At 47.1% G+C, this 24,355-nt stretch overlaps 1 protein-coding gene across 1 annotated transcript; it reads right to left on the bottom strand.

Moving 5' to 3' along the window:
• Positions 1-2,639: 2,639 nt before the first annotated feature.
• LOC121843655 (protein disulfide-isomerase A2-like) lies at positions 2,640-23,925 on the bottom strand. The gene is made up of 11 exons (XM_042313416.1): positions 23,516-23,925; positions 21,812-22,033; positions 21,592-21,725; positions 14,894-15,031; positions 14,636-14,752; positions 14,394-14,519; positions 7,950-8,141; positions 6,932-7,052; positions 3,135-3,556; positions 2,900-3,007; positions 2,640-2,781 (listed from the first exon to the last, which is right to left on the bottom strand). Exons 1-9 carry the CDS (start codon positions 23,742-23,744, stop codon positions 3,492-3,494), a joined length of 1,344 nt encoding a protein of 447 aa, XP_042169350.1. The 5' UTR covers positions 23,745-23,925; the 3' UTR covers positions 2,640-2,781; positions 2,900-3,007; positions 3,135-3,491.
• Between the last annotated feature and the right edge of the window lie 430 nt (positions 23,926-24,355).

Below are 24,355 nucleotides of genomic sequence, written 5' to 3'. Positions count from 1 at the left end.
TAGTAGTAACAGAGTCTAACCTGTTATAGAGGGTAGTAGTAGTAACAGAGTCTAACCTGTTATAGAGGGTAGTAGTAGTAGTAGTAACAGAGTCTAACCTGTTATAGAGGGTAGTAGTAGTAACAGAGTCTAACCTGTTATAGAGGGTAGTAGTAGTAACAGAGTCTAACCTGTTATAGAGGGTAGTAGTAGTAGTAACAGAGTCTAACCTGTTATAGAGGGTAGTAGTAGTAGTAACAGAGTCTAACCTGTTATAGTGGGTAGTAGTAGTAGTAGTAACAGAGTCTAACCTGTTATAGAGGGTAGTAGTAGTAGTAACAGAGTCTAACCTGTTATAGAGGGTAGTAGTAGTAACAGAGTCTAACCTGTTATAGAGGGTAGTAGTAGTAACAGTGTCTTACCTGTTATAGAGGGTAGTAGTAGTAGTAGTAACAGAGTCTAACCTGTTATAGAGGGGGTAGTAGTAGTAGTAACAGAGTCTAACCTGTTATAGAGGGTAGTAGTAGTAACAGAGTCTTACCTGTTATAGAGGGTAGTAGTAGTAGTAACAGAGTCTAACCTGTTATAGAGGGTAGTAGTAGTAACAGAGTCTAACCTGTTATAGAGGGTAGTAGTAGTAGTAACAGAGTCTAACCTGTTATAGAGGGTAGTAGTAGTAGTAGTAACAGAGTCTTACCTGTTATAGAGGGTAGTAGTAGTAGTAACAGAGTCTAACCTGTTATAGAGGGTAGTAGTAGTAGTAGTAACAGAGTCTAACCTGTTATAGAGGGTAGTAGTAGTAGTAGTAACAGAGTCTAACCTGTTATAGAGGGTAGTAGTAGTAGTAACAGAGTCTAACCTGTTATAGAGGGTAGTAGTAGTAGTAACAGAATCTAACCTGTTTCAAGCGGCTCAGCTGACTGAACCTGGTAGTTAGGTGATGACATCACAGCCTGAACCAACCTCTTACACACACACACACACACACACACACACACACACACACACACACACACACACACACACACACACACACACACACACACACACACACACACACACACACACCACACACACCCACACACACACACACACACACACCCACACACACACACACACACATTACAATACTGAGGAATGAGGAACATACAGCATACCTTCTCTCTCTGTCTCTCTCTGTCTCTCTCTGTCTCTCTCTCTGTCTCTCTCTGTCTCTCTCTGTCTCTCTCTGTCTCTCTGTCTCTCTCTGTCTCTCTCTGTCTCTCTCTCTGTCTCTCTCTCTCTCTCTGTCTCTCTCTGTCTTTGTCTCTCTCTCTGTCTCTCTCTGTCTCTCTCTGTCTCTCTCTCTGTCTCTCTCTCTGTCTCTCTCTCTCTCTCTCTCTCTCTCTGTCTCTCTCTCTGTCTCTCTCTGTCTCTCTCTGTCTCTCTCTCTGTCTCTCTCTCTGTCTCTCTCTCTGTCTCTCTCTGTCTCTCTCTGTCTCTCTCTCTGTCTCTCTCTCTCTCTCTCTCTGTCTCTCTCTCTCTCTCTCTCTCTCTCTCTCTCTCTCTCTGTCTCTCTCTCTGTCTCTCTCTCTGTCTCTCTCTGTCTCTCTCTGTCTCTCTCTCTGTCTCTCTCTCTGTCTCTCTCTGTCTCTCTCTCTGTCTCTCTCTGTCTTTGTCTCTCTCTCTCTCTCTCTGTATTTATCTCTCTCTCTCTCTGTCTTTGTCTCTCTCTCTATCTGTCTTTATCTCTCTCTGTCTTTGTCTCTCTCTCTCTCGCTCTCTCTCTCTCTCTCTCTCTCTCTGTCTTTGTCTCTCTCTCTATCTGTCTTTATCTCTCTCTGTCTTTGTCTCTCTCTCTATCTCTCTCTCTCTCTCTCTATCTTTGTCTCTGTCTGTCTTTATCTCCCTCTCTCTCTCTCTCTGTCTTTATCTCTCTCTCTCTCTCTCTCTCTCTCTCTCTATCTTTGCCTCTGTCTGTGTCTGTGTCTCTGTCTGTGTCTGTGTTTCTGTCTGTGTCTCTGTCTCTGTCTGTGTCTCTGTCTGTCTGTGTCTCTGTCTGTCTGTGTCTCTGTCTGTCTGTGTCTCTGTCTCTATCTGTGTCTCTGTCTGTCTCTGTTTCTGTCTCTATCTGTGTCTCTGTTTCTGTTTCTGTCTGTGTCTCTGTCTGTGTCTCTGTCTCTATCTGTGTCTCTGTCTGTCTGTGTCTCTGTCTCTATCTGTGTGTCTCTCTCTCTGTGTCTCTGTTTCTGTCTGTGTCTCTATTTGTGTCTCTCTCTCTCTGTGTCTCCGTCTCTCTCTCTATCTTTGTCTCTATATCTGTGTATGTCTATCTGTGTCTCTATCTATGTGTGTGTCTCTATCTCTGTGTGTCCCTATATCTGTGTGTGTCTCTATCTCTGTCTCTCTCTGTCTGTGTCTCTATCTCTGTGTGTCCCTATATCTGTGTGTGTCTCTGTGTGTCTCTATCTCTGTCTCTCTCTGTCTGTGTCTCTATCTCTGTGTGTCCCTATATCTGTGTGTGTCTCTGTGTGTCTCTATCTCTGTCTCTCTCTGTCTGTGTCTCTATCTCTGTGTGCATCTCAACAGTCTAAAGTTGTTTGCTCTCGTCGTCTCCTCTCCTAGTTGTCTATCCTTGTTTCCTCTCCTTGTCTCCTCTATAAAGACTCGCCACTCCAGACTTCAGAATCAAATCACTTTTATTATTAAACCAAGCGAAACCATAGAAACCAATAAACTACTCTTGATTGGTTCGGTCCTCTGACTTTACAGCTCGTCTTTAGACGTCTCATTGGCTGGCGGTGGCGATGACTCATCAGTGACCTGTCAGAAGGAGAGAGGGGATTGGTCAAGAGAGCTGGAGTGGGAAGGGTTTGTATTAACAGTGACAGGGGATTGGTCAGAAGAGCTTAGAGTGGGAGGGGTTTGCATAATTAGTCACCTCCTCTTCATCATCCTCATCCTCCTCTTCCACCTTCGGAAGCTGTCCTCCATTGTCCAGGAACATAGCAAACGTCTCCAAGTCTCTGGTCCCACTGTACTCTACCTCCTACACACACACACACACACACACACACACTAGTTTGTGATAGAGGTGTGACAGTGTAGTCTTTCTATCCTTCCGATAGATTGTGTGTGACTCCCTCCAGGGTCAGAGGTTAAGGGTTAAAGGTTACCTTGCTGTCTTCTCCAGCAGGGTAGTATCGTAGTGTAGGGAAGCCAGACACAGACACTCCCTCCACCTCATTGGTCGTGGCGTCCATCTTGGCAATGATGATGTCATCCCGGTCAGCGTACTTCTCTGCCAGCTTCTCCCAGACTGGAGCCAGCTCCTTACAGTGACCGCACCATGGGGCATCTACACACAGGCACACTATCTTTAGCTAACGTTCGCTAGCTAGTTAGGGTTTGGGTTACTTCTCTGCCAACTTCTCCCAGACTGGAGCCAGCTCCTTACAGTGACCGCACCATGGGGCATCTACACACAGGCACACTATCTTTAGCTAACGTTCGCTAGCTAGTTAGGGTTTGGGTTACTTCTCTGCCAGCTTCTCCCAGACTGGAGCCAGCTCCTTACAGTGACCGCACCATGGGGCATCTACACACAGGCACACCATCTTTAGCTAACGTTCGCTAGCTAGCTCAACTTACACTTAGCTAGCTACTAGCGACAGGTAACTGGCTAAATAGAGGAAACACCACTAGCGACAGGTAACAGGTAACTGGCTAAATAGAGGAAACACCACTAGCGACAGGTAACAGGTAACTGGCTAAATAGAGTAAACACCACTAGCGACAGGTAACAGGTAACTGGCTAAATAGAGGAAACACCACTAGCGACAGGTAACAGGTTAAATAGAGGAAACACCACTAGCGACAGGTAACAGGTAACTGGCTAAATAGAGGAAACACCACTAGCGACAGGTAACTGGCTAAATAGAGGAAACACCACTAGCGACAGGTAACAGGTAACTGGCTAAATAGAGGAAACACCACTAGCGACAGGTAACTGGCTAAATAGAGGAAACACCACTAGCGACAGGTAACTGGCTAAATAGAGGAAACACCACTAGCGACAGGGAACTGGCTAAATAGAGGAAACACCACTAGCGACAGGTCACTGGCTAAATAGAGGAAACACCACTAGCGACAGGTCACTGGCTAAATAGAGGAAACACCACTAGCGACAGGTAACTGGCTAAATAGAGGAAACACCACTAGCGACAGGTAACTGGCTAAATAGAGGAAACACCACTAGCGACAGGTAACAGGTAACTGGCTAAATAGAGGAAACACCACTAGCGACAGGTAACTGGCTAAATAGAGGAAACACCACTAGCGACAGGTAACTGTCTAAATAGAGGAAACACCACTAGCGACAGGTAACAGGTAACAGGTTAAATAGAGGAAACACCACTAGCGACAGGTAACAGGTAACTGGCTAAATAGAGGAAACACCACTAGCGACAGGGAACTGGCTAAATAGAGTAAACACCACTAGCGACAGGGAACAGGTAACTGGCTAAATAGAGTAAACACCACTAGCGACAGGTAACAGGTAACTGGCTAAATAGAGGAAACACCACTAGCGACAGGTAACATGTAACTGGCTAAATAGAGGAAACACCACTAGCGACAGGTAACAGGTAACTGGCTAAATAGAGGAAACACCAATAGCGACAGGTAACAGGTAACTGGCTAAATAGAGTAAACACCACTAGCGACAGGTAACAGGTAACTGGCTAAATAGAGTAAACACCACTAGCGACAGGTAACTGGCTAAATAGAGGAAACACCACTAGCGACAGGTAACTGGCTAAATAGAGTAAACACCACTAGCGACAGGTAACAGGTAACTGGCTAAATAGAGTAAACACCACTAGCGACAGGTAACTGGCTAAATAGAGGAAACACCACTAGCGACAGGTAACTGGCTAAATAGAGGAAACACCACTAGCGACAGGTAACAGGTAACTGGCTAAATAGAGGAAACACCACTAGCGACAGGTAACTGGCTAAATAGAGGAAACACCACTAGCGACAGGTAACTGGCTAAATAGAGGAAACACCACTAGCGACAGGTAACAGGTAACTGGCTAAATAGAGGAAACACCACTAGCGACAGGGAACTGGCTAAATAGAGGAAACACCACTAGCGACAGGTAACTGGCTAAATAGAGTAAACACCACTAGCGACAGGTAACTGGCTAAATAGAGGAAACACCACTAGCGACAGGTAACAGGCTAAATAGAGGAAACACCACTAGCGACAGGTAACAGGTAACTGGCTAAATAGAGGAAACACCACTAGCGACAGGTAACAGGTCACTGGCTAAATAGAGGAAACACCACTAGCGACAGGTAACTGGCTAAATAGAGGAAACACCACTAGCGACAGGTAACTGGCTAAATAGAGGAAACACCACTAGCGACAGGTAACAGGTAACTGGCTAAATAGAGGAAACACCACTAGCGACAGGTAACAGGTAACTGGCTAAATAGAGGAAACACCACTAGCGACAGGTAACTGGCTAAATAGAGGAAACACCACTAGCGACAGGTAACTGGCTAAATAGAGGAAACACCACTAGCGACAGGTAACAGGTAACTGGCTAAATAGAGGAAACACCACTAGCGACAGGGAACTGGCTAAATAGAGGAAACACCACTAGCGACAGGTAACTGGCTAAATAGAGTAAACACCACTAGCGACAGGTAACAGGTAACAGGCTAAATAGAGGAAACACCACTAGCGACAGGTAACAGGTAACTGGCTAAATAGAGGAAACACCACTAGCGACAGGTAACAGGTCACTGGCTAAATAGAGGAAACACCACTAGCGACAGGTAACTGGCTAAATAGAGGAAACACCACTAGCGACAGGTAACTGGCTAAATAGAGGAAACACCACTAGCGACAGGTAACAGGTTAAATAGAGGAAACACCACTAGCGACAGGTAACTGGCTAAATAGAGGAAACACCACTAGCGACAGGGAACTGGCTAAATAGATGAAACACCAAGAATGGTGTGTTAATAAGTCTTCACCACGACGACCAGCCAAACAGCTTCACCTCGGATTCTACAGGTGTCTGGAACTCTGTCGGAGGGATGCGACACCATTCTTCCACAATAAAGACGACCAGCCAAACAGCTTCACCTCAGATTCTACAGGTGTCTGGAACTTTGTCGGAGGGATGCGACACCATTCTTCCACAATAAAGACGACCAGCCAAACAGCTTCACCTCGGATTCTACAGGTGTCTGGAACTCTGTCGGAGGGATGCGACACCATTCTTCCACAATAAAGACGACCAGCCAAACAGCTTCACCTCAGATTCTACAGGTGTCTGGAACTTTGTCGGAGGGATGCGACACCATTCTTCCACAATAAAGACGACCAGCCAAACAGCTTCACCTCGGATTCTACAGGTGTCTGGAACTCTGTCGGAGGGATGCGACACCATTCTTCCACAATAAAGACGACCAGCCAAACAGCTTCACCTCGGATTCTACAGGTGTCTGGAACTCTGTCGGAGGGATGCGACACCATTCTTCCACAATAAAGAGTTTTTTTGTTGACGTTGGAAAACACTGACTCCGCCCTTCCAGAACCGTAAGTGTTCAATTGGAGCTCTGGTGACTGAGACGGCCATGGCATATGGTTTACATCATTCAGCGACCACTCATACCCTGTGGATGGGGGCAGTGTCATCCTATGGGAGCAGAGCCACGGTGGCCAAAATAATGGCCTGCCCAGCATTCTTATACGTGACCCTAAGCATGATGGGATGTTAATTGCTTAATTAACTCAGGAATCACACCTGCACACCTGCTTTCAATATACTTTGTATCCCTCATTTACTCAAGTGCTTCCTTTATTTTAGCAGTAATCTGTAGTACAGAGAGGATTTATTATGCCACGCCTTGGAAGTTGAACTGCTGATGATTGATACAGGAATAGTTGACTTACAGAACTCTACGAAGACATTCTTGTTGCTGTCGAGGGCGACAGCCTCAAAGTTCTTCCCGACCAGAACTTTAACGGGTCCTTTATCCCAGTCTTCTGGTACCTCCTCGCTCAGCAGGTGAGACTGTAACCACAACACACAGTTATACTCTAACCTCTAACCCCTGACCTCTAACCCATAACCTCTAACCCCTGACCTCTAACCCATAACCTCTCATCTCTAACCCTTGACCACTAATCTCTGATCTCTAACCCCTGACCACTAACCTCTAACCCCTGACCTCTAACCTTAAACTCCTGACCCCTAACCCCTGACCCTTATCCCAGTCCTCAGGTACATCCTCACTGAGAAAGTGGGCCTGGAACCATAACAAACAATTAGACCCTAATCCCGACCTCTAAACTTTACACCCTGTGTGGCTGTAGGGGTACGTGTGAACTGGTTGGCTGGCTATAGTGGTGGGAGTATTGTGATTGGCTAGCTCTAGCAGTAGGAGTGATGTGATACATTGGCAGTTGGGTCAGGAATGATGTGAATAACTAGCTCTAGTAGTAGGAGTGATGTGATTGGCTAGCTCTAGTAGTAGGAGTGATGTGATTGACTAGCTCTAGTAGTAGGAGTGATGTGACTGGCTAGCTCTAGTAGTAGGAGTGATGTGATTGGCTAAGTCTAGTAGTAGGAGTGATGTGATTGTCTAAGTCTAGTAGTAGGAGTGATGTGATTAGCTAGCTCTAGTAGTAGGAGTGATGTGATTGGCTAAGTCTAGTAGTAGGAGTGATGTGATTGGCTAAGTCTAGTAGTAGGAGTGATGTGATTGGCTAAGTCTAGTAGTAGGAGTGATGTGATTGGCTAAGTCTAGTAGTAGGAGTGATGTGATTGGCTAAGTATAGTAGTAGGAGTGATGTGATACGTTGGCAGTATGGTCAGGAGTGATGTGATTGGCTAAGTCTAGTAGTATGTGTTATGTGATTAGCTAGCGCTAGTAGTAGGAGTGATATGATTGTTTGGGTGGTTGTTTACCTTCACGGTTCCGTCCAGAACTCCCTGACAGAACGTTTGGAGTGTGGCGGCCGTTATCTGTCCAATCAGAGCGAACTTCTTGGTGGTGTCGGTGTTGATGATGCGTACAGCGGGGGCGTCGCCCTCGGAAAGACCGAAGTACTTCAGGACATGACTGACTGGTCCCGTTACATCTATAATTATGAACAATACCTACACGCACACACACACACACACACACACACACACACGTTAATGCCCATACCAAGGAAAACCTTGAAAAACCATGACAATCTGCTGCTGAACAATGTACTGAATATAGTAGTATACTGTATATAGTAGTGTGTAGTAGTATAGTGTAGTAGTATACTGTATATAGTAGTAGTAGTATACTTTATATAGTGGTGTAAATGTACAGGTGCAGTGATCTGTAAGCTGCTCTGACAGCTGGTGCTTAAAGCTAGTGACGGAGATGTGAGTCTCCAGCTTCAGAGATTTTTGCAATTCGTTCCAGTTATGGGCAGCAGAGAACTGGAAGGATAGACAACCAAAGGAGGAATTGGCTTTGGGGGTGACCAGTGAGATATACCTGCTGGAGCGCGTGCTACGAGTGGGTGCTGCTATGGTGACCAGTAAGCTGAGATAAGGCGGGGCTTTACGTAGCAGAGACTTGTAGATAACCTGTAGCCAGTGGGTTTGGTGATGAGTATGAAGTGAGGGCCAACCAACGAGAGCATACAGGTAGTAGTGTATGGGGCTTTGGTGACAAAACGGATGGCACTGTGATAGACTGCATCCAGTTTGTTGAGTAGAGTGTTGGAGGCTATTTTATAGATGACATCACCGAAGTCGAGGATCGGTAGGATGGTCAGTTTTACGAGGGTATGTTTGGCAGCACGAGTGAAGGATGCTTTGTTGCGATATAGGAAGCCGATTCTAGATTTAATTTTGGATTGGAGATGCTTAACGTGAGTCTGGAAGGAGAGTTTACAGTCTAACCAGACACCCAGGTAAGTCAGAGCGGTCCAGAGTAGTGATGCTGGACGGGCGAGCAGGTGCGGGCAGTGATCGATTGAATAGCATGCATATAGTTTTACTTGCATTTAAGAGCAGTTGGAGGCCACGGAAGGAGTGTTGTTTGGCATTGAAGCTCGTCTGGAGCTTAGTTAACACAGTGTCCAAGGAGGGGCCAGAAGTATACAGAATGGTGTCGTCTGCGTAGAGGTGGATCAGAGAATCACCAGCAGCAAGAGCAACATCATTGATGTATACAGAAAAGAGAGTCGGCCCGAGAATTAAACCCTGTGGCACCCCCATAGAGACTGCCAGAGGTCCGGACAACAGGCCCTCCGATTTGACACACTGAACTCTATCAGAGAAGTAGTTGGTAAACCAGGCGAGGCAATCATTTGAGAAACCAAGGCTGTCGAGTCTGCCAATAAGAATGTTGTGATTGACAGAGTCGAAAGCCTTGGCCAGGTCGATGAATACGGCTGCACAGTATTGTCTCTTATCAATGGCGGTTATGATGTCGTTTAGAACCTTGAGCGTGGCTGAGGTGCACCCATGACCAGCTCTGAAACCAGATTGCATAGCAGAGAAGGTATGGTGGGATTCGAAATGGTCAATAATCTGTTTGTTAACTTGGCTTTCAAAGACCTTAGAAAGACAGGTTAGGATAGATATACTGTAGGTCTATAGCAATTTGGGTCTAGAGTGTCTCCCCCTTTGAAGAGGGGGATGACCGCGGCAGCTTTCCAATCTTTGGGAATCTCAGACGATACGAAAGAGAGGTTGAACAGGCTAGTAATAGGGGTTGCAACAATTTTGGCAGATAATTTTAGAAAGAGAGGGTTCAGATTGTCTAGCCCAGATTGGCAGTTAAGTTCCTAGGCCGTCATTGAAAATAAGAATTTGTTCTTAACTGACTTGCCTAGTTAAATAAATGTAAAACAGAATAATTCACTGCCCCGTTGGAGATGTTAGGCCGACAGGAGGCAGTTTAATCCACTGCCCCGTTGGAGATGTTAGGCCGACAGGAGGCAGTTTAATTCACTGCCCCGTTGGAGATGTTAGGCCGACAGGAGGCAGTTTAATTCACTGCCCCGTTGGAGATGTTAGGCCGACAGGAGGCAGTTTAATTCACTGCCCTGTTGGAGATGTTAGGCCGACAGGAGGCAGTTTAATTCACTGCCCCGTTGGAGATGTTAGGCCGACAGGAGGCAGTTTAATCCACTGCCCGTTGGAGATGTTAGGCCGACAGGAGGCAGTTTAATCCACTGCCCGTTGGAGATGTTAGGCCGACAGGAGGCAGTTTAATCCACTGCCCGTTGGAGATGTTAGGCCGACAGGAGGCAGTTTAATCCACTGCCCCGTTGGAGATGTTAGGCCGACAGGAGGCAGTTTAATCCACTGCCCGTTGGAGATGTTAGGCCGACAGGAGGCAGTTTAATCCACTTCCCCGTTGGAGATGTTAGGCCGACAGGAGGCAGTTTAATTCACTACCCCGTTGGAGATGTTAGGCCGACAGGAGGCAGTTTAATTCACTGCCCCGTTGGAGATGTTAGGCCGACAGGAGGCAGTTTAATCCACTGCCCCGTTGGAGATGTTAGGCCGACAGGAGGCAGTTTAATTCACTGCCCCGTTGGAGATGTTAGGCCGACAGGAGGCAGTTTAATTCACTTCCCGTTGGATATGTTAGGCCGACAGGAGGCAGTTTAATTCACTTCCCGTTGGAGATGTTAGGCCGACAGGAGGCAGTTTAATTCACTGCCCCGTTGGAGATGTTAGGCCGACAGGAGGCAGTTTAATTCACTTCCCCGTTGGAGATGTTAGGCCGACAGGAGGCAGTTTAATCCACTGCCCCGTTGGAGATGTTAGGCCGACAGGAGGCAGTTTAATTCACTGCCCCGTTGGAGATGTTAGGCCGACAGGAGGCAGTTTAATTCACTGCCCCGTTGGAGATGTTAGGCCGACAGGAGGCAGTTTAATTCACTGCCCCGTTGGAGATGTTAGGCCGACAGGAGGCAGTTTAATCCACTGCCCCGTTGGAGATGTTAGGCCGACAGGAGGCAGTTTAATTCACTGCCTCAAGCGAGATGTTAGGAGTTCATATCAAATCTGAGCAGCTGACTGATCACTGCAGCTGTACATAGTCCATCTGGAAATAGCCAATCTACCTACCTCATCCCCATACTGTTTTTATTTACTTTTCTTCTCTTTTGCACACCAATATCTCTACTTGCACATCATCATCTGCTCATCTATCACTCCAGTGTTAATCTGCTAAATTGTAATTACTTAACTACTATGGCCTATTTATTATTTTATTGCCTTACCTCCTCACGCCATTTGCTTTCTTTTTTTCTATTGTGTTATTGACTGTGTTTTGTTTATTCCATGTGTTACTCTGTGTTGTTGTTTGTGTCGCCCTGCTTTGCTTTAACTTGGCCAGGTCGCAGTTGTAAATGAGAACTTGATCTCAACTGGCCAACCTGGTTAAATAAAGGGTTATTGTTATATATATATAATATATATAAATACCTGGTTAAATAAAGGGTTAGGGTTATATATATATATATACCTGGTTAAATAAAGGGTTACTGTATAATATATAAATACCTGGTTAAATAAAGGTGAAATGAATAAAATAAAAAAATTACTGGAGATCAAATTTGAATATTGAAACAATGTTGCATATGTCAGAGAGACAGACAGGTTTATACAAATCTCTGCTGTTGAGAACTAAATGACAGTCTAAAAGACTAGTGGAGATCAAGTTTATAAATTGCCTGGCCGGGCTGAAGACAGAAACTAAAACAAGAAGCTCCCATGCTGAGGTCTGTCCAACGCTGGTCCGACCAAGCTGACTCCACACTCCAAGACTGCTTCCATCACGTGGACTGGGAGATGTTTCGTATTGCGTCAGACAACAACATTGACGAATACGCTGATTCGGTGTGCGAGTTCATTAGAACGTGCGTTGAAGATGTCGTTCCCATAGCAACGATTAAAACATTCCCTAACCAGAAACCGTGGATTGATGGCAAGCATTCGTGTGAAACTGAAAGCGCGAACCACTGCTTTTAATCAGGGCAAGGTGTCTGGTGACATGACTGAATACAAACAGTGCAGCTATTCCCTCCGCAAGGCTATTAAACAAGCTAAGCGTCAGTACAGAGACAAAGTAGAATCTCAATTCAACGGCTCAGACACAAGAGGCATGTGGCAGGGTCTACAGTCAATCACGGACTACAGGAAGAAATCCAGCCCAGTCACGGACCAGGATGTCTTGCTCCCAGGCAGACTAAATAACTTTTTGCCCGCTTTGAGGACAATACAGTGCCACTGACACGGCCTGCAATGAAAACATGCGGTCTCTCCTTCACTGCAGCCGAGGTGAGTAAGACATTTAAACGTGTTAACCCTCGCAAGGCTGCAGGCCCAGACGGCATCCCCAGCCGCGCCCTCAGAGCATGCGCAGACCAGCTGGCCGGTGTGTTTACGGACATATTCAATCAATCCCTATACCAGTCTGCTGTTCCCACATGCTTCAAGAGGGCCACCATTGTTCCTGTTCCCAAGGAAGCTAAGGTAACTGAGCTAAACGACTAACGCCCCGTAGCACTCACATCCGTCATCATGAAGTGCTTTGAGAGACTAGTCAAGGACCATATCACCTCCACCCTACCTAACACCCTAGACCCACTCCAATTTGCTTACCGCCCAAATAGGTCCACAGACGATGCAATCTCAACCACACTGCACACTGCCCTAACCCATCTGGACAAGAGGAATACCTATGTGCGAATGCTGTTCATCGACTACAGCTCGGCATTCAACACCATAGTACCCTCCAAGCTCGTCATCAAGCTCGAGACCCTGGGTCTCGACCCCGCCCTGTGCAACTGGGTACTGGACTTCCTGACGGGCCGCCCCCAGGTGGTGAGGGTAGGCAACAACATCTCCTCCCCGCTGATCCTCAACACTGGGGCCCCACAAGGGTGCGTTCTGAGCCCTCTCCTGTACTCCCTGTTCACCCACGACTGCGTGGCCACGCACGCCTCCAACTCAATCATCAAGTTTGCGGACGACACAACAGTGGTAGGCTTGATTACCAACAACGACGAGACGGCCTACAGGGAGGAGGTGAGGGCCCTCGGAGTGTGGTGTCAGGAAAATAACCTCACACTCAACGTCAACAAAACTAAGGAGATGATTGTGGACTTCAGGAAACAGCAGAGGGAACACCCCCCTATCCACATCGATGGAACAGTAGTGGAGAGGGTAGCAAGTTTTAAGTTCCTCGGCATACACATCACAGACAAACTGAATTGGTCCACTCACACAGACAGCATCGTGAAGAAGGCGCAGTAGCGCCTCTTCAACCTCAGGAGGCTGAAGAAATTTGGCTTGTCACCAAAAGCAGTCACAAACTTCTACAGATGCACAATCGAGAGCATCCTGGCGGGCTGTATCACCGCCTGGTACGGCAACTGCTCCGCCCTCAACCGTAAGGTTCTCCAGAGGGTAGTGAGGTCTGCACAACGCATCACCGGGGGCAAACTACCTGCCCTCCAGGACACCTACACCACCCGATGTTACAGGAAGGCCATAAAGATCATCAAGGACATCAACCACCCGAGCCACTGCCTGTTCACCCCGCTATCATCCAGAAGGCGAGGTCAGTACAGGTGCATCAAAGCTGGGACCGAGAGACTGAAAAACAGCTTCTATCTCAAGGCCATCAGACTGTTAAACAGCCACCACTAACATTGAGTGGCTGCTGCCAACACACTGACACTGACACTGACTCAACTCCAGCCACTTTAATAATGGGAAATGATGTAAATATATCACTAGCCACTTTAAACAATGCTACCCTATATAATGTTACTTACCCTACATTATTCATCTCATATGCATACGTATATACTGTACTCTATATCATCGACTGCATCCTTATGTAATACATGTATCACTAGCCACTTTAACTATGCCACTTTGTTTACATACTCATCTCATATGTATATACTGTACTCGATACCATCTACTGTATCTTGCCTCTGCTGCTCTGTACCATCACTCATTCATATATCCTTATGTACATATTCTTTATCCCCTTACACTGTGTATAAGACAGTAGTTTTGGAATTGTTAGTTAGATTACTTGTTGGTTATTACTGCATTGTCGGAACTAGAAGCACAAGCATTTCGCTACACTCGCATTAACATCTGCTAACCATGTGTATGTGACAAATAAAATTTGATTTGATTTGATTTGAGAGACAGTGGATTGTGCAGTCAGATGGAACAGAGTAAATAGACATTTTAACATCATAGATTTAGCCGGTGGTAACTTGTGGAATAGACGCCGGCTGGAATGCGGTTTTAACCAATCAGGATTAGACCCATCCATTATATAAATGTATAGCAGTATTTCTATAGTTGTGTATAGTATAATACCTTGCCCCTGAAGTCCCTGGCCACGGTGCTGTATTCAGTCAGAAGGCTCTTCTGCTCCTGGACTGTAGAGTTGATGAACAGGAGGGTGTGGGTGTGAACCTTTGAACCAAAGATCTTATCCGCATTCTGCAGGATAGACAGACACAACACACTCAATAGGCTGTGTGGATGTGGATGTGGATGTGTATGTGTGTGTGTGTGTATGTGTGTATGTGTATGTGTATGTGTTCGTGTGTGTGTACCTGCTCGTTGAACTCTATGACCAGCTCCAGACTGTTGGTCCTGATGAAGACAGTCAGCTCCTCTTTACCCACCTTCTCCTCCTCAGACACAGACAGGTCTACCCTGCCCTCGTCAAACTAACACACACACACACACACATTAGAAGTCATGGTTTATAGGTCAGGGGTTAGAGGTCAGGGGTTAGCGGTCAGGGTTTAGAGGTCAGGGGCTAGAGGTCAGGGGCAAGGGGTCAGGGGTTAGAGGTCAGAGCTCCTCACCTTCTTGAACAGCACCACTCTGTTGTTCTTTACTTCATATTTCTGGAAGACCTCTGGACTGGTTGTCACTCCGAACACCATGTCAACCATCTCCATGGCAACACTATAGAACACCTTGACCTCCTCACTCTCCAGACTCTGGTGGACAGATCAGATAGAAAGATAGATTATATATAGAGCAGACAGACAGATAGATTATATATAGAGCAGACAGACAGAGACAGACAGACAGACATCTGTACTAGACACATGGGGCTCTGATATGAAACAGGAACAATACGTTCAATTTAGTTTCAAACATATTGGTGTGATTTGGTTTAGAGGATGAATCGATACGGTACGACTCGATGCACTAACATTTGGTTTAGAGGATGAATCGATGCGGTACGACTCGATGCACTAACATTTGGTTTAGAGGATGAATCGATACGGTACGACTCGATGCACTAACATTTGGTTTAGAGGATGAATCGATGCGGTACGACTCGATGCACTAACATTTGGTTAGATTAGAGGATGAATCGATGCGATACGACTCGATGCACTAACATTTGGTTTAGAGGATGAATCGATGCGATACGACTCGATGCACTAACATTTGGTTTAGAGGATGAATCGATACGGTACGACTCGATGCACTAACATTTGGTTTAGAGGATGAATCGATGCGGTACGACTCGATGCACTAACATTTGGTTTAGAGGATGAATCGATGCGGTACGACTCGATGCACTAACATTTGGTTTAGAGGATGAATCGATACGGTACGACTCGATGCACTAACATTTGGTTTAGAGGATGAATCGATACGGTACGACTCGATGCACTAACATTTGGTTTAGAGGATGAATCGATACGGTACGACTCGATGCACTAACATTTGGTTAGATTAGAGGATGAATCGATGCGGTACGACTCGATGCACTAACATTTGGTTAGATTAGAGGATGAATCGATGCGGTACGACTCGATGCACTAACATTTGGTTAGATTAGAGGATGAATCGATGCGATACGACTCGATGCACTAACATTTGGTTAGATTAGAGGATGAATCGATGCAGTACGACTCGATGCACTAACATTTGGTTAGATCAGAGGATGAATCGATGCGGTACGACTCGATGCACTAACATTTGGTTAGATCAGAGGATGAATCGATGCGATACGACTCGATGCACTAACATTTGGTTAGATTAGAGGATGAATCGATGCGGTACGACTCGATGCACTAACATTTGGTTAGATTAGAGGATGAATCGATGCGGTACGACTCGATGCACTAACATTTGGTTTAGAGGATGAATCGATGCGGTACGACTCGATGCACTAACATTTGGTTAGATTAGAGGATGAATCGATGCGATACGACTCGATGCACTAACATTTGGTTTAGAGGATGAATCGATGTGGTACGACTCGATGCACTAACATTTGGTTAGATTAGAGGATGAATCGATGCGATACGACTCGATGCACTAACATTTGGTTAGATTAGAGGATGAATCGATGCGATACGACTCGATGCACTAACATTTGGTTAGATTAGAGGATGAATCGATGCGGTACGACTCCATGCACTAACATTTGGTTAGATCAGAGGATGAATCGATGCGGTACGACTCGATGCACTAACATTTGGTGAGATTAGAGGATGAATCGATGCGGTACGACTCGATGCACTAACATTTGGTGAGATTAGAGGATGAATCGATGCGGTACGACTCGATGCACTAACATTTGGTTAGATTAGAGGATGAATCGATACGATACGACTCGATGCACTAACATTTGGTTAGATTAGAGGATGAATCGATGCGGTACGACTCGATGCACTAACATTTGGTGAGATTAGAGGATGAATCGATGCGGTACGACTCGATGCACGAACATTTGGTTAGATCAGAGGATGAATCGATGCGGTACGACTCGATGCACTAACATTTGGTTAGATCAGAGGATGAATCGATGCGGTACGACTCGATGCACTAACATTTGGTTTAGAGGATGAATCGATGCGATACGACTCGATGCACTAACATTTGGTTAGATTAGAGGATGAATCGATGCGATACAACTCGATGCACTAACATTTGGTATAGAGGATGAATCGATGCGGTACGACTCGATGCACTAACATTTGGTTAGATTAGAGGATGAATCGATGTGGTACGACTCGATGCACTAAGATTTGGTTTAGAGGATGAATCGATGCGGTACGACTCGATGCACTAACATTTGGTTTAGAGGATGAATCGATGCGATACGACTCGATGCACTAACATTTGGTTTAGAGGATGAATCGATGCGGTACGACTCGATGCACTAACATTTGGTTAGATTAGAGGATGAATCGATGCGATACGACTCGATGCACTAACATTTGGTTAGATTAGAGGATGAATCGATGCGGTACGACTCCATGCACTAACATTTGGTTAGATTAGAGGATGAATAGATACGGTTTGTTTCGATGCGATACGACTCTATAACATTTGTTGCATAAACACATTAAAATCTGCTGCTGATGAAGGCCTCTGAACTGGATCTGTCTGAGACACGCATTGTTCTGTGTGTGTAAATGATGTACACTGAGGGGACAAAACATTAAGAACACCTTCCTAATGTTGAGTTGCACCCCCTTTTGCCCTCAGAACAGCCTCAATCCGTCAGGGTATGACTCTACAAGTTGTCGACAGTGCTCCACAGGGATGCTGGCACATGTTGACTGCAATGCTTCCCATAGTTATGTCAAGTTGGCACCTAAAACACTCACAAACCTCTACTGATGCACAATTGAGAGCATTTTTAACGGGCTGTATCACCGCCTGGTACGGCAACTGCACCTCCCGCAACTGCAGGGCTCTCCAGAGGGTCGTGCGGTCTGCCCAACGCATCACCGGGGCAAATTAACTGCCCTCCAGGACACCTGCAGCACCCTATGTCACAGGAAGCTCAAAAAGATCATCAAGGACAACAACCACCCGAGCCACTGCCTGTTCACCCCGCTACCATCCAGAAGGCGAGGTCAGTACAGGTGCATCAAAGCGGGAACCGAGAGACTGAAAAACAGCTTCTATCTCAAGGCCATCAGACTGTTAAATAGCCATCACTAGCACATTAGAGGATGCTGCCTATATACATAGACTTTAAATCGCCACTTTAATAATGGTCACTAATAAATCTAGAATCGGCTTCCTATTTCGCAACAAGGCTTCCTTCACTCACGATGCCAAACATACCCTCGTAAAACGGACTATCCTACCGATCCTTGAATTCGGTGATGTAATTTACAAAATGGCCTGCAACACGCTACTCAGCAAATTGGATGCAGTCTATCACAGTGCCATCCGTTTTGTCACCAAAGCCCCATACACTACCCACCACTCTGACCTGTATGCTCTCGTTGGCTGGCCCTCGCTACGTATTCGTTGCCAAACCCACTGGCTCCAGGTCATCTTTTAGTCTTTACTATGTAAAGCCCCGCCTTATGTCAGCTCACTGGTCACCATAGCAACACCAACCCGTAGCATGCCCTCCAACAGGTATATTTCATTGGTCACCCCCAAAGCTAACACCTCATTTGGCCTCCTTTCCTTCCAGTTCTCTGCTGCCAATGACTGGAACAAATTGCAAAAATCACTGAAGCTGGAGTCTTATATCTCCCTCTCTAACTTTAAGCATCAGCTGTCAGAGCAGCTTACCAATCATTGCACCTGTACACAGCCCATCTGTAAATAGCCCATCCAACTACCTCATCCCCATGTTGTTATTTATCTTATTGCACTTTTGCAACCCAGTATTTCTTCTTGCACATCTATCACTCCAGTGTTAATGCTAAATTGTTCTATTGGTGTAGGCCTGTTTAGTTGGTATTGACCTGACTAGGGTGTTCTGATGAAGGTATGATGGCTGGTTCTATAGGTGTAGGCCTTAAAATGTTCAGATATAAGAGAAGAGGGTCAGACGCGTGAGATAGAAGAGAGGAAGGTCAGATGCGAGTTGGCAGCTCTGAAGTTGGATCGTCTTTTGAGGCTTTAAACTGTTCTTACACTGTGATTTACACTGTGATTTACACTGTGATTTACACTGGGATTTACACTGGGATTTACACTGGGATTTACACTGGGATTTACACTGTTCTTACACTGGGATTTACACTGGGATTTACACTGGGATTTACACTGTTCTTACACTGTAATTTACACTGTGATTTACACTGATTTACACTGGGATTTACACTGGGATTTACACTGTTCTTACACTGTAATTTACACTGGGATTTACACTGGGATTTACACTGTAATTTACACTGGGATTTACACTGTTCTTACACTGTGATTTACACTGGGATTTACACTGTTCTTACACTGGGATTTACACTGTGATTTACACTGGGATTTACACTGGGATTTACACTGTTCTTACACTGGGATTTACACTGAGATTTACACTGGGATTTACACTGTTCTTACACTGGGATTTACACTGTAATTTACACTGGGATTTACACTGGGATTTACACTGGGATTTACACTGGGATTTACACTGGGATTTACACTGTAATTTACACTGTGATTTACACTGTTCTTACACTGGGATTTACACTGTGATTTACACTGTTCTTACACTGGGATTTACACTGTGATTTACACTGGGATTTACACTGGGATTTACACTGTTCTTACACTGGGATTTACACTGAGATTTACACTGAGAATTACACGAGGATTTACAACATTCAAATCAACTGGGAAATGGTGACGGTGAACCTGAATAATCAAAAGTAAAATCTAATGTAGATTACTATGTACAGACACTATAGTCTCTAGTCTAATGTTCAGACTGCTGTACAGACACTATAGTCTTTATACAGACAGACAGACAGACGTCAGGGATTAGGGGTCAAAGGGTTAGGGTTGGGGTTGGAGACCAGGGGTCAGGGTCAGGGTTGGAGACCAGGGGTCAGGGTTAGGGTTGGAGACCAGGGGTCAGGGTTAGGGTTGGAGACCAGAGGTCAGGGTTAGGGTTGGAGACCAGGGGTCAGGGTTAGGGTTGGAGACCAGAGGTCAGGGTTAGGGTTGGAGACCAGAGGTCAGGGTTAGGGTTGGAGACCAGAGGTCAGGGTTAGGGTTGGAGACCAGGGGTCAGGGCTCAGGGTCAGAGACCAGGGGTCAGGGTTAGGGTTGGAGACCAGAGGTCAGGGTTAGGGTTGGAGACCAGGGCTCAGGGTCAGGGTTGGAGACCAGGCGTCAGGGTCAGAGACCAGGGGTCAGGGTTAGGGTTGGAGACCAGGGCTCAGGGTCAGGGTTGGAGACCAGGGGTCAGGGTCAGAGACCAGGGGTCAGGGTTAGGGTTGGAGACCAGGGGTCAGGGCTCAGGGTCAGAGACCAGGGGTCAGGGTTAGGGTTGGAGACCAGAGGTCAGGGTTAGGGTTGGAGACCAGAGGTCAGGGTTAGGGTTGGAGACCAGGGGTCAGGGCTCAGGGTCAGAGACCAGGGGTCAGGGTTAGGGTTGGAGACCAGAGGTCAGGGTTAGGGTTGGAGACCAGGGCTCAGGGTCAGGGTTGGAGACCAGGGGTCAGGATCAGAGACCAGGGGTCAGGGTTAGGGTTGGAGACCAGGGGTCAGGGCTCAGGGTCAGAGACCAGGGGTCAGGGTTAGGGTTGGAGACCAGAGGTCAGGGTTAGGGTTGGAGACCAGGGGTCAGGGCTCAGGGTCAGAGACCAGGGGTCAGGGTTAGGGTTGGAGACCAGAGGTCAGGGTTAGGGTTGGAGACCAGGGCTCAGGGTCAGGGTTGGAGACCAGGGGTCAGGGTCAGAGACCAGGGGTCAGGGTTAGGGTTGGAGACCAGGGGTCAGGGCTCAGGGTCAGAGACCAGGGGTCAGGGTTAGGGTTGGAGACCAGAGGTCAGGGTTAGGGTTGGAGACCAGAGGTCAGGGTTAGGGTTGGAGACCAGGGGTCAGGGCTCAGGGTCAGAGACCAGGGGTCAGGGTTAGGGTTGGAGACCAGAGGTCAGGGTTAGGGTTGGAGACCAGGGCTCAGGGTCAGGGTTGGAGACCAGGGGTCAGGGTTAGGGTTGGAGACCAGGGGTCAGGGTTAGGGTTAGGGTTGGAGACCAGGGGTCAGGGTCAGGGTTAGTGTTGGAGACCAGGGGTCAGGGTTGGAGACCAGGGGTCAGGGTCAGGGTTAGGGTTGGAGACCAGGAGTCATGGTTGGAGACCAGGGATCAGGGTCAGGGTTGGAGACCAGGGGTCAGGGTTAGGGTTGAAGACCAGGGGTCAGGGTCAGAGACCAGGGGTTAGGGTTGGAGACCAGGGGTCAGGGTCAGGGTTAGAGACCAGGGGTTAGGGTCAGGGTTGGAGACCAGGGGTCAGGGTCAGAGACCAGGGGTCAGGGTTAGGGTTGGAGACCAGGGGTCAGGGCTCAGGGTCAGAGACCAGGGGTCAGGGTTAGGGTTGGAGACCAGAGGTCAGGGTTAGGGTTGGAGACCAGGGGTCAGGGTTAGGGTTGGAGACCAGGGGTCAGGGTCAGGGTTGGAGACCAGGGGTCAGGGTTGGAGACCAGGGGTCAGGGTCAGAGACCAGGGGTCAGGGTTGGAGACCAGGGGTCAGGTTAGGGTTGGAGACCAGGGGTCAGGGTTAGGGTTGGAGACCAGGGGTCAGGGTTAGGGTTGGAGACCAGGGGTCAGGGTACTCACAGTGAAGAACCCCAGCACTGTAACGTTGTGAAGGCTGATGTGTTCTGAAGCGGCATCAGTCGTCTCTAACACCACGGCACTAGGACCTGACCGCCTCTTCAACCACTGGACAATACCCTGCACTGTCCTCTTCCCTAAAACACACACAGTTTGATGGTTAGGTTTAGGGTCAGTAGGGTTAGAGGTCAGAGGTCAGTGGTCAGGGGCTAGAGGTTATTACCAGTGAAGTCGATGGGGTTGTTTCTGTCTCCGTCGGTGAACAGTTTGATGGTTGGGAAACTTCCGACATCATACTCTTCCGCCAGCTCCTTCTCCTCTGCAGCATCCACTTTAGCCAGACGGTATCCCTCGCTCTCTCCCTCCTTTCTCTCTCCCTTCAACACCCCCGCTGCCTCCACATACACCGGCTCCAACTGACGGCAGTGACCACACCACGGAGCATCTACACACACACACACACGCACACACACACACACACACACACACACACACACACACACACAATTGCATATGGCAAATGAATGATAAAATGCAAATATACCAGATCAGATCCAGAGTCAGTTGAGGCTAAACTGGTAACCATGGTAACTCCTCGTAATCTTAACCTCAGGTAGAGATAGCCCTGGTAGCCATGGTAACTCCTCCTAACCTTAACCTCAAGTAGAGGTAGCCCTGGGAGAATTTACACGTGTTGCAGTTGGAGAGAACATGTGAACATTCAGCTGATAAGGGTCCTTAGTGATGACGAGGGTTAGGGTAAGGGAGTTATAGAGTCATGAGGATGAAGAGAAGGTTTCAAATTAATTGTACAACTGGCCAGGATGACTAGGTGACTAACCCTAACCCAAGATGACTAGGTGACTAACCCTAACCCTAACCCAAGAGGACTAGGTGACTAACCCTAACCCTAACCCAGATGACTAGGTGACTAACCCTAACCCAAGATGACTAGATGACTAACCCTAACCCAAGATGACTAGATGACTAACCCTAACCCAAGATGACTAGGTGACTAACCCTAACCCAAGATGACTAGGTGACTAACCCTAACCCAGATGACTAGGTGACTAGCCCTAACCCAAGATGACTAGATGACTAACCCTAACCCAAGATGACTAGGTGACTAACCCTAACCCAAGATGACTAGGTGACTAACCCTAACCCAGATGACTAGGTGACTAACCCTAACCCTAACCCAAGATGACTAGGTGACTAACCCTAACCCAATATGACTAGGTGACTAACCCTAACCCAAGAGTACTAGATGACTAACCCTAACCCAGATGACTAGGTGACTAACCCTAACACTAACCCAGATGACTAGATGACTAACCCTAACCCTAACCCAGATGACTAGGTGACTAACCCTAACACTAACCCAAGATGACTAGATGACTAACCCTAACCCTAACCCAGATGACTAGGTGACTAACCCTAACCCAAGATGACTAGATGACTAACCCTAACCCAAGATGACTACGTGACTAACCCTAACCCAAGATGACTAGGTGACTAACCCTAACCCAAGAGGACTAGATGACTAACCCTAACCCAGATGACTAGGTGACTAACCCTAACCCAGATGACTAGGTGATTAACCCGAACCCAGATGACTAGGTGACTAACCCTAACGCTAACCCAAGATGACTAGGTGATTAACCCTAACCCTTACCCAGATGACTAGGTGACTAACCCTAACCCAAGATGACTGGGTGACTAACCCTAACCCAAGATGACTAGGTGACTAACCCTAACCCAAGATGACTAGATGACTAACCCTAACCCAAGATGACTGGGTGACTAACCCTAACCCAGATGACTAGGTGACTAACCCTAAGCCAGATGACTAGGTGACTAACCCTAACCCTAACCTAACCAAGATGACTAGGTAACTAACCTTAACCTTCACTATGTTGCTACTCACAGAACTCAACCAGCAGGAACTTGTTTTCACTCAGGGCCCTTTGGAAGTTATTGATGTGGAGAACCATGACGTCCTTCTCCTCCTCTATCTCAGTCGTTTTCTCTTTCTTCTCCGGCTCCGTCTCTTGTTCCGCTGCGTCGGTCTGTTCTGGACTGGTTTCCTCCGCCGTCTCGGTCCGGGACACATGGAGAACCAGAACCACGGCTACTAGAACCACACAGAACCGCATGGTGATGATGCTGATGGAGAATAACCCTCGTCACAAACTGTTCTGCTGGTCACACACTATCCTGTCCACTAGTCACGCAGTGTCCTGTCTCTCCTGTCCACGAGTCACGCAGTGTCCTGTCTCTCCTGTCCACAAGTCACACAGTGTCCTGTCTCTCCTGTCCACTGGTCACACTCTGTTCTGTCTCTCCTGTCCACTGGTCACACTCTGTTCTGTCTCTCCTCTCTCCAGTCTCTCCTCTCTCCAGTCAATCCTTTGTTCAGTCTCTCCTCTCTCCAGTCTCTCCTCTGTTCTGTCTCTCCTCTCTCCAGTCTCTCTTCTGTTCTGTCTCTCCTCTCTCCAGTCTCTCCTCTGTTCTGTCTCTCCTGTATCCAGTCTCTCCTCTGTTCTGTCTCTCCTCTCTCCAGTCTCTCCTCTGTTCTGTCTCTCCTGTATCCAGTCTCTCCTCTGTTCTGTCTCTCCTCTCTCCAGTCTCTCCTCTGTTCTGTCTCTCCTGTATCCAGTCTCTCCTCTGTTCTGTCTCTCCTCTATCCAGTCTCTCCTCTGTTCTGTCTCTCCTCTCTCCAGTCTCTCCTGTGTTCTGTCTCTCCTCTCTCCAGTCTCTCCTCTGT

This window comes from Oncorhynchus tshawytscha, unplaced genomic scaffold, assembly GCF_018296145.1.
Source record: "Oncorhynchus tshawytscha isolate Ot180627B unplaced genomic scaffold, Otsh_v2.0 Un_contig_15362_pilon_pilon, whole genome shotgun sequence".
Lineage (NCBI taxonomy): Eukaryota > Metazoa > Chordata > Actinopteri > Salmoniformes > Salmonidae > Oncorhynchus > Oncorhynchus tshawytscha.
Note: the sequence above shows the minus strand (reverse complement) of the source record. Positions and strands in the feature narration are given on the sequence as shown.

Excerpts from the sequence above, each read along its gene's own strand:
- LOC121843655 (XM_042313416.1), bottom strand. The coding sequence starts at position 23,744 with ATGCGGTTCTGTGTGGTTCTAGTAGCCGTGGTTCTGGTTCTCCATGTG. Across the intron at positions 21,726-21,811 it reads CAACCCCATCGACTTCACTG|GGAAGAGGACAGTGCAGGGT; the intron begins GTAATAACCTCT and ends TGTGTGTTTTAG. Across the intron at positions 14,753-14,893 it reads GAGTGGTGCTGTTCAAGAAG|TTTGACGAGGGCAGGGTAGA; the intron begins GTGAGGAGCTCT and ends TGTGTGTGTTAG.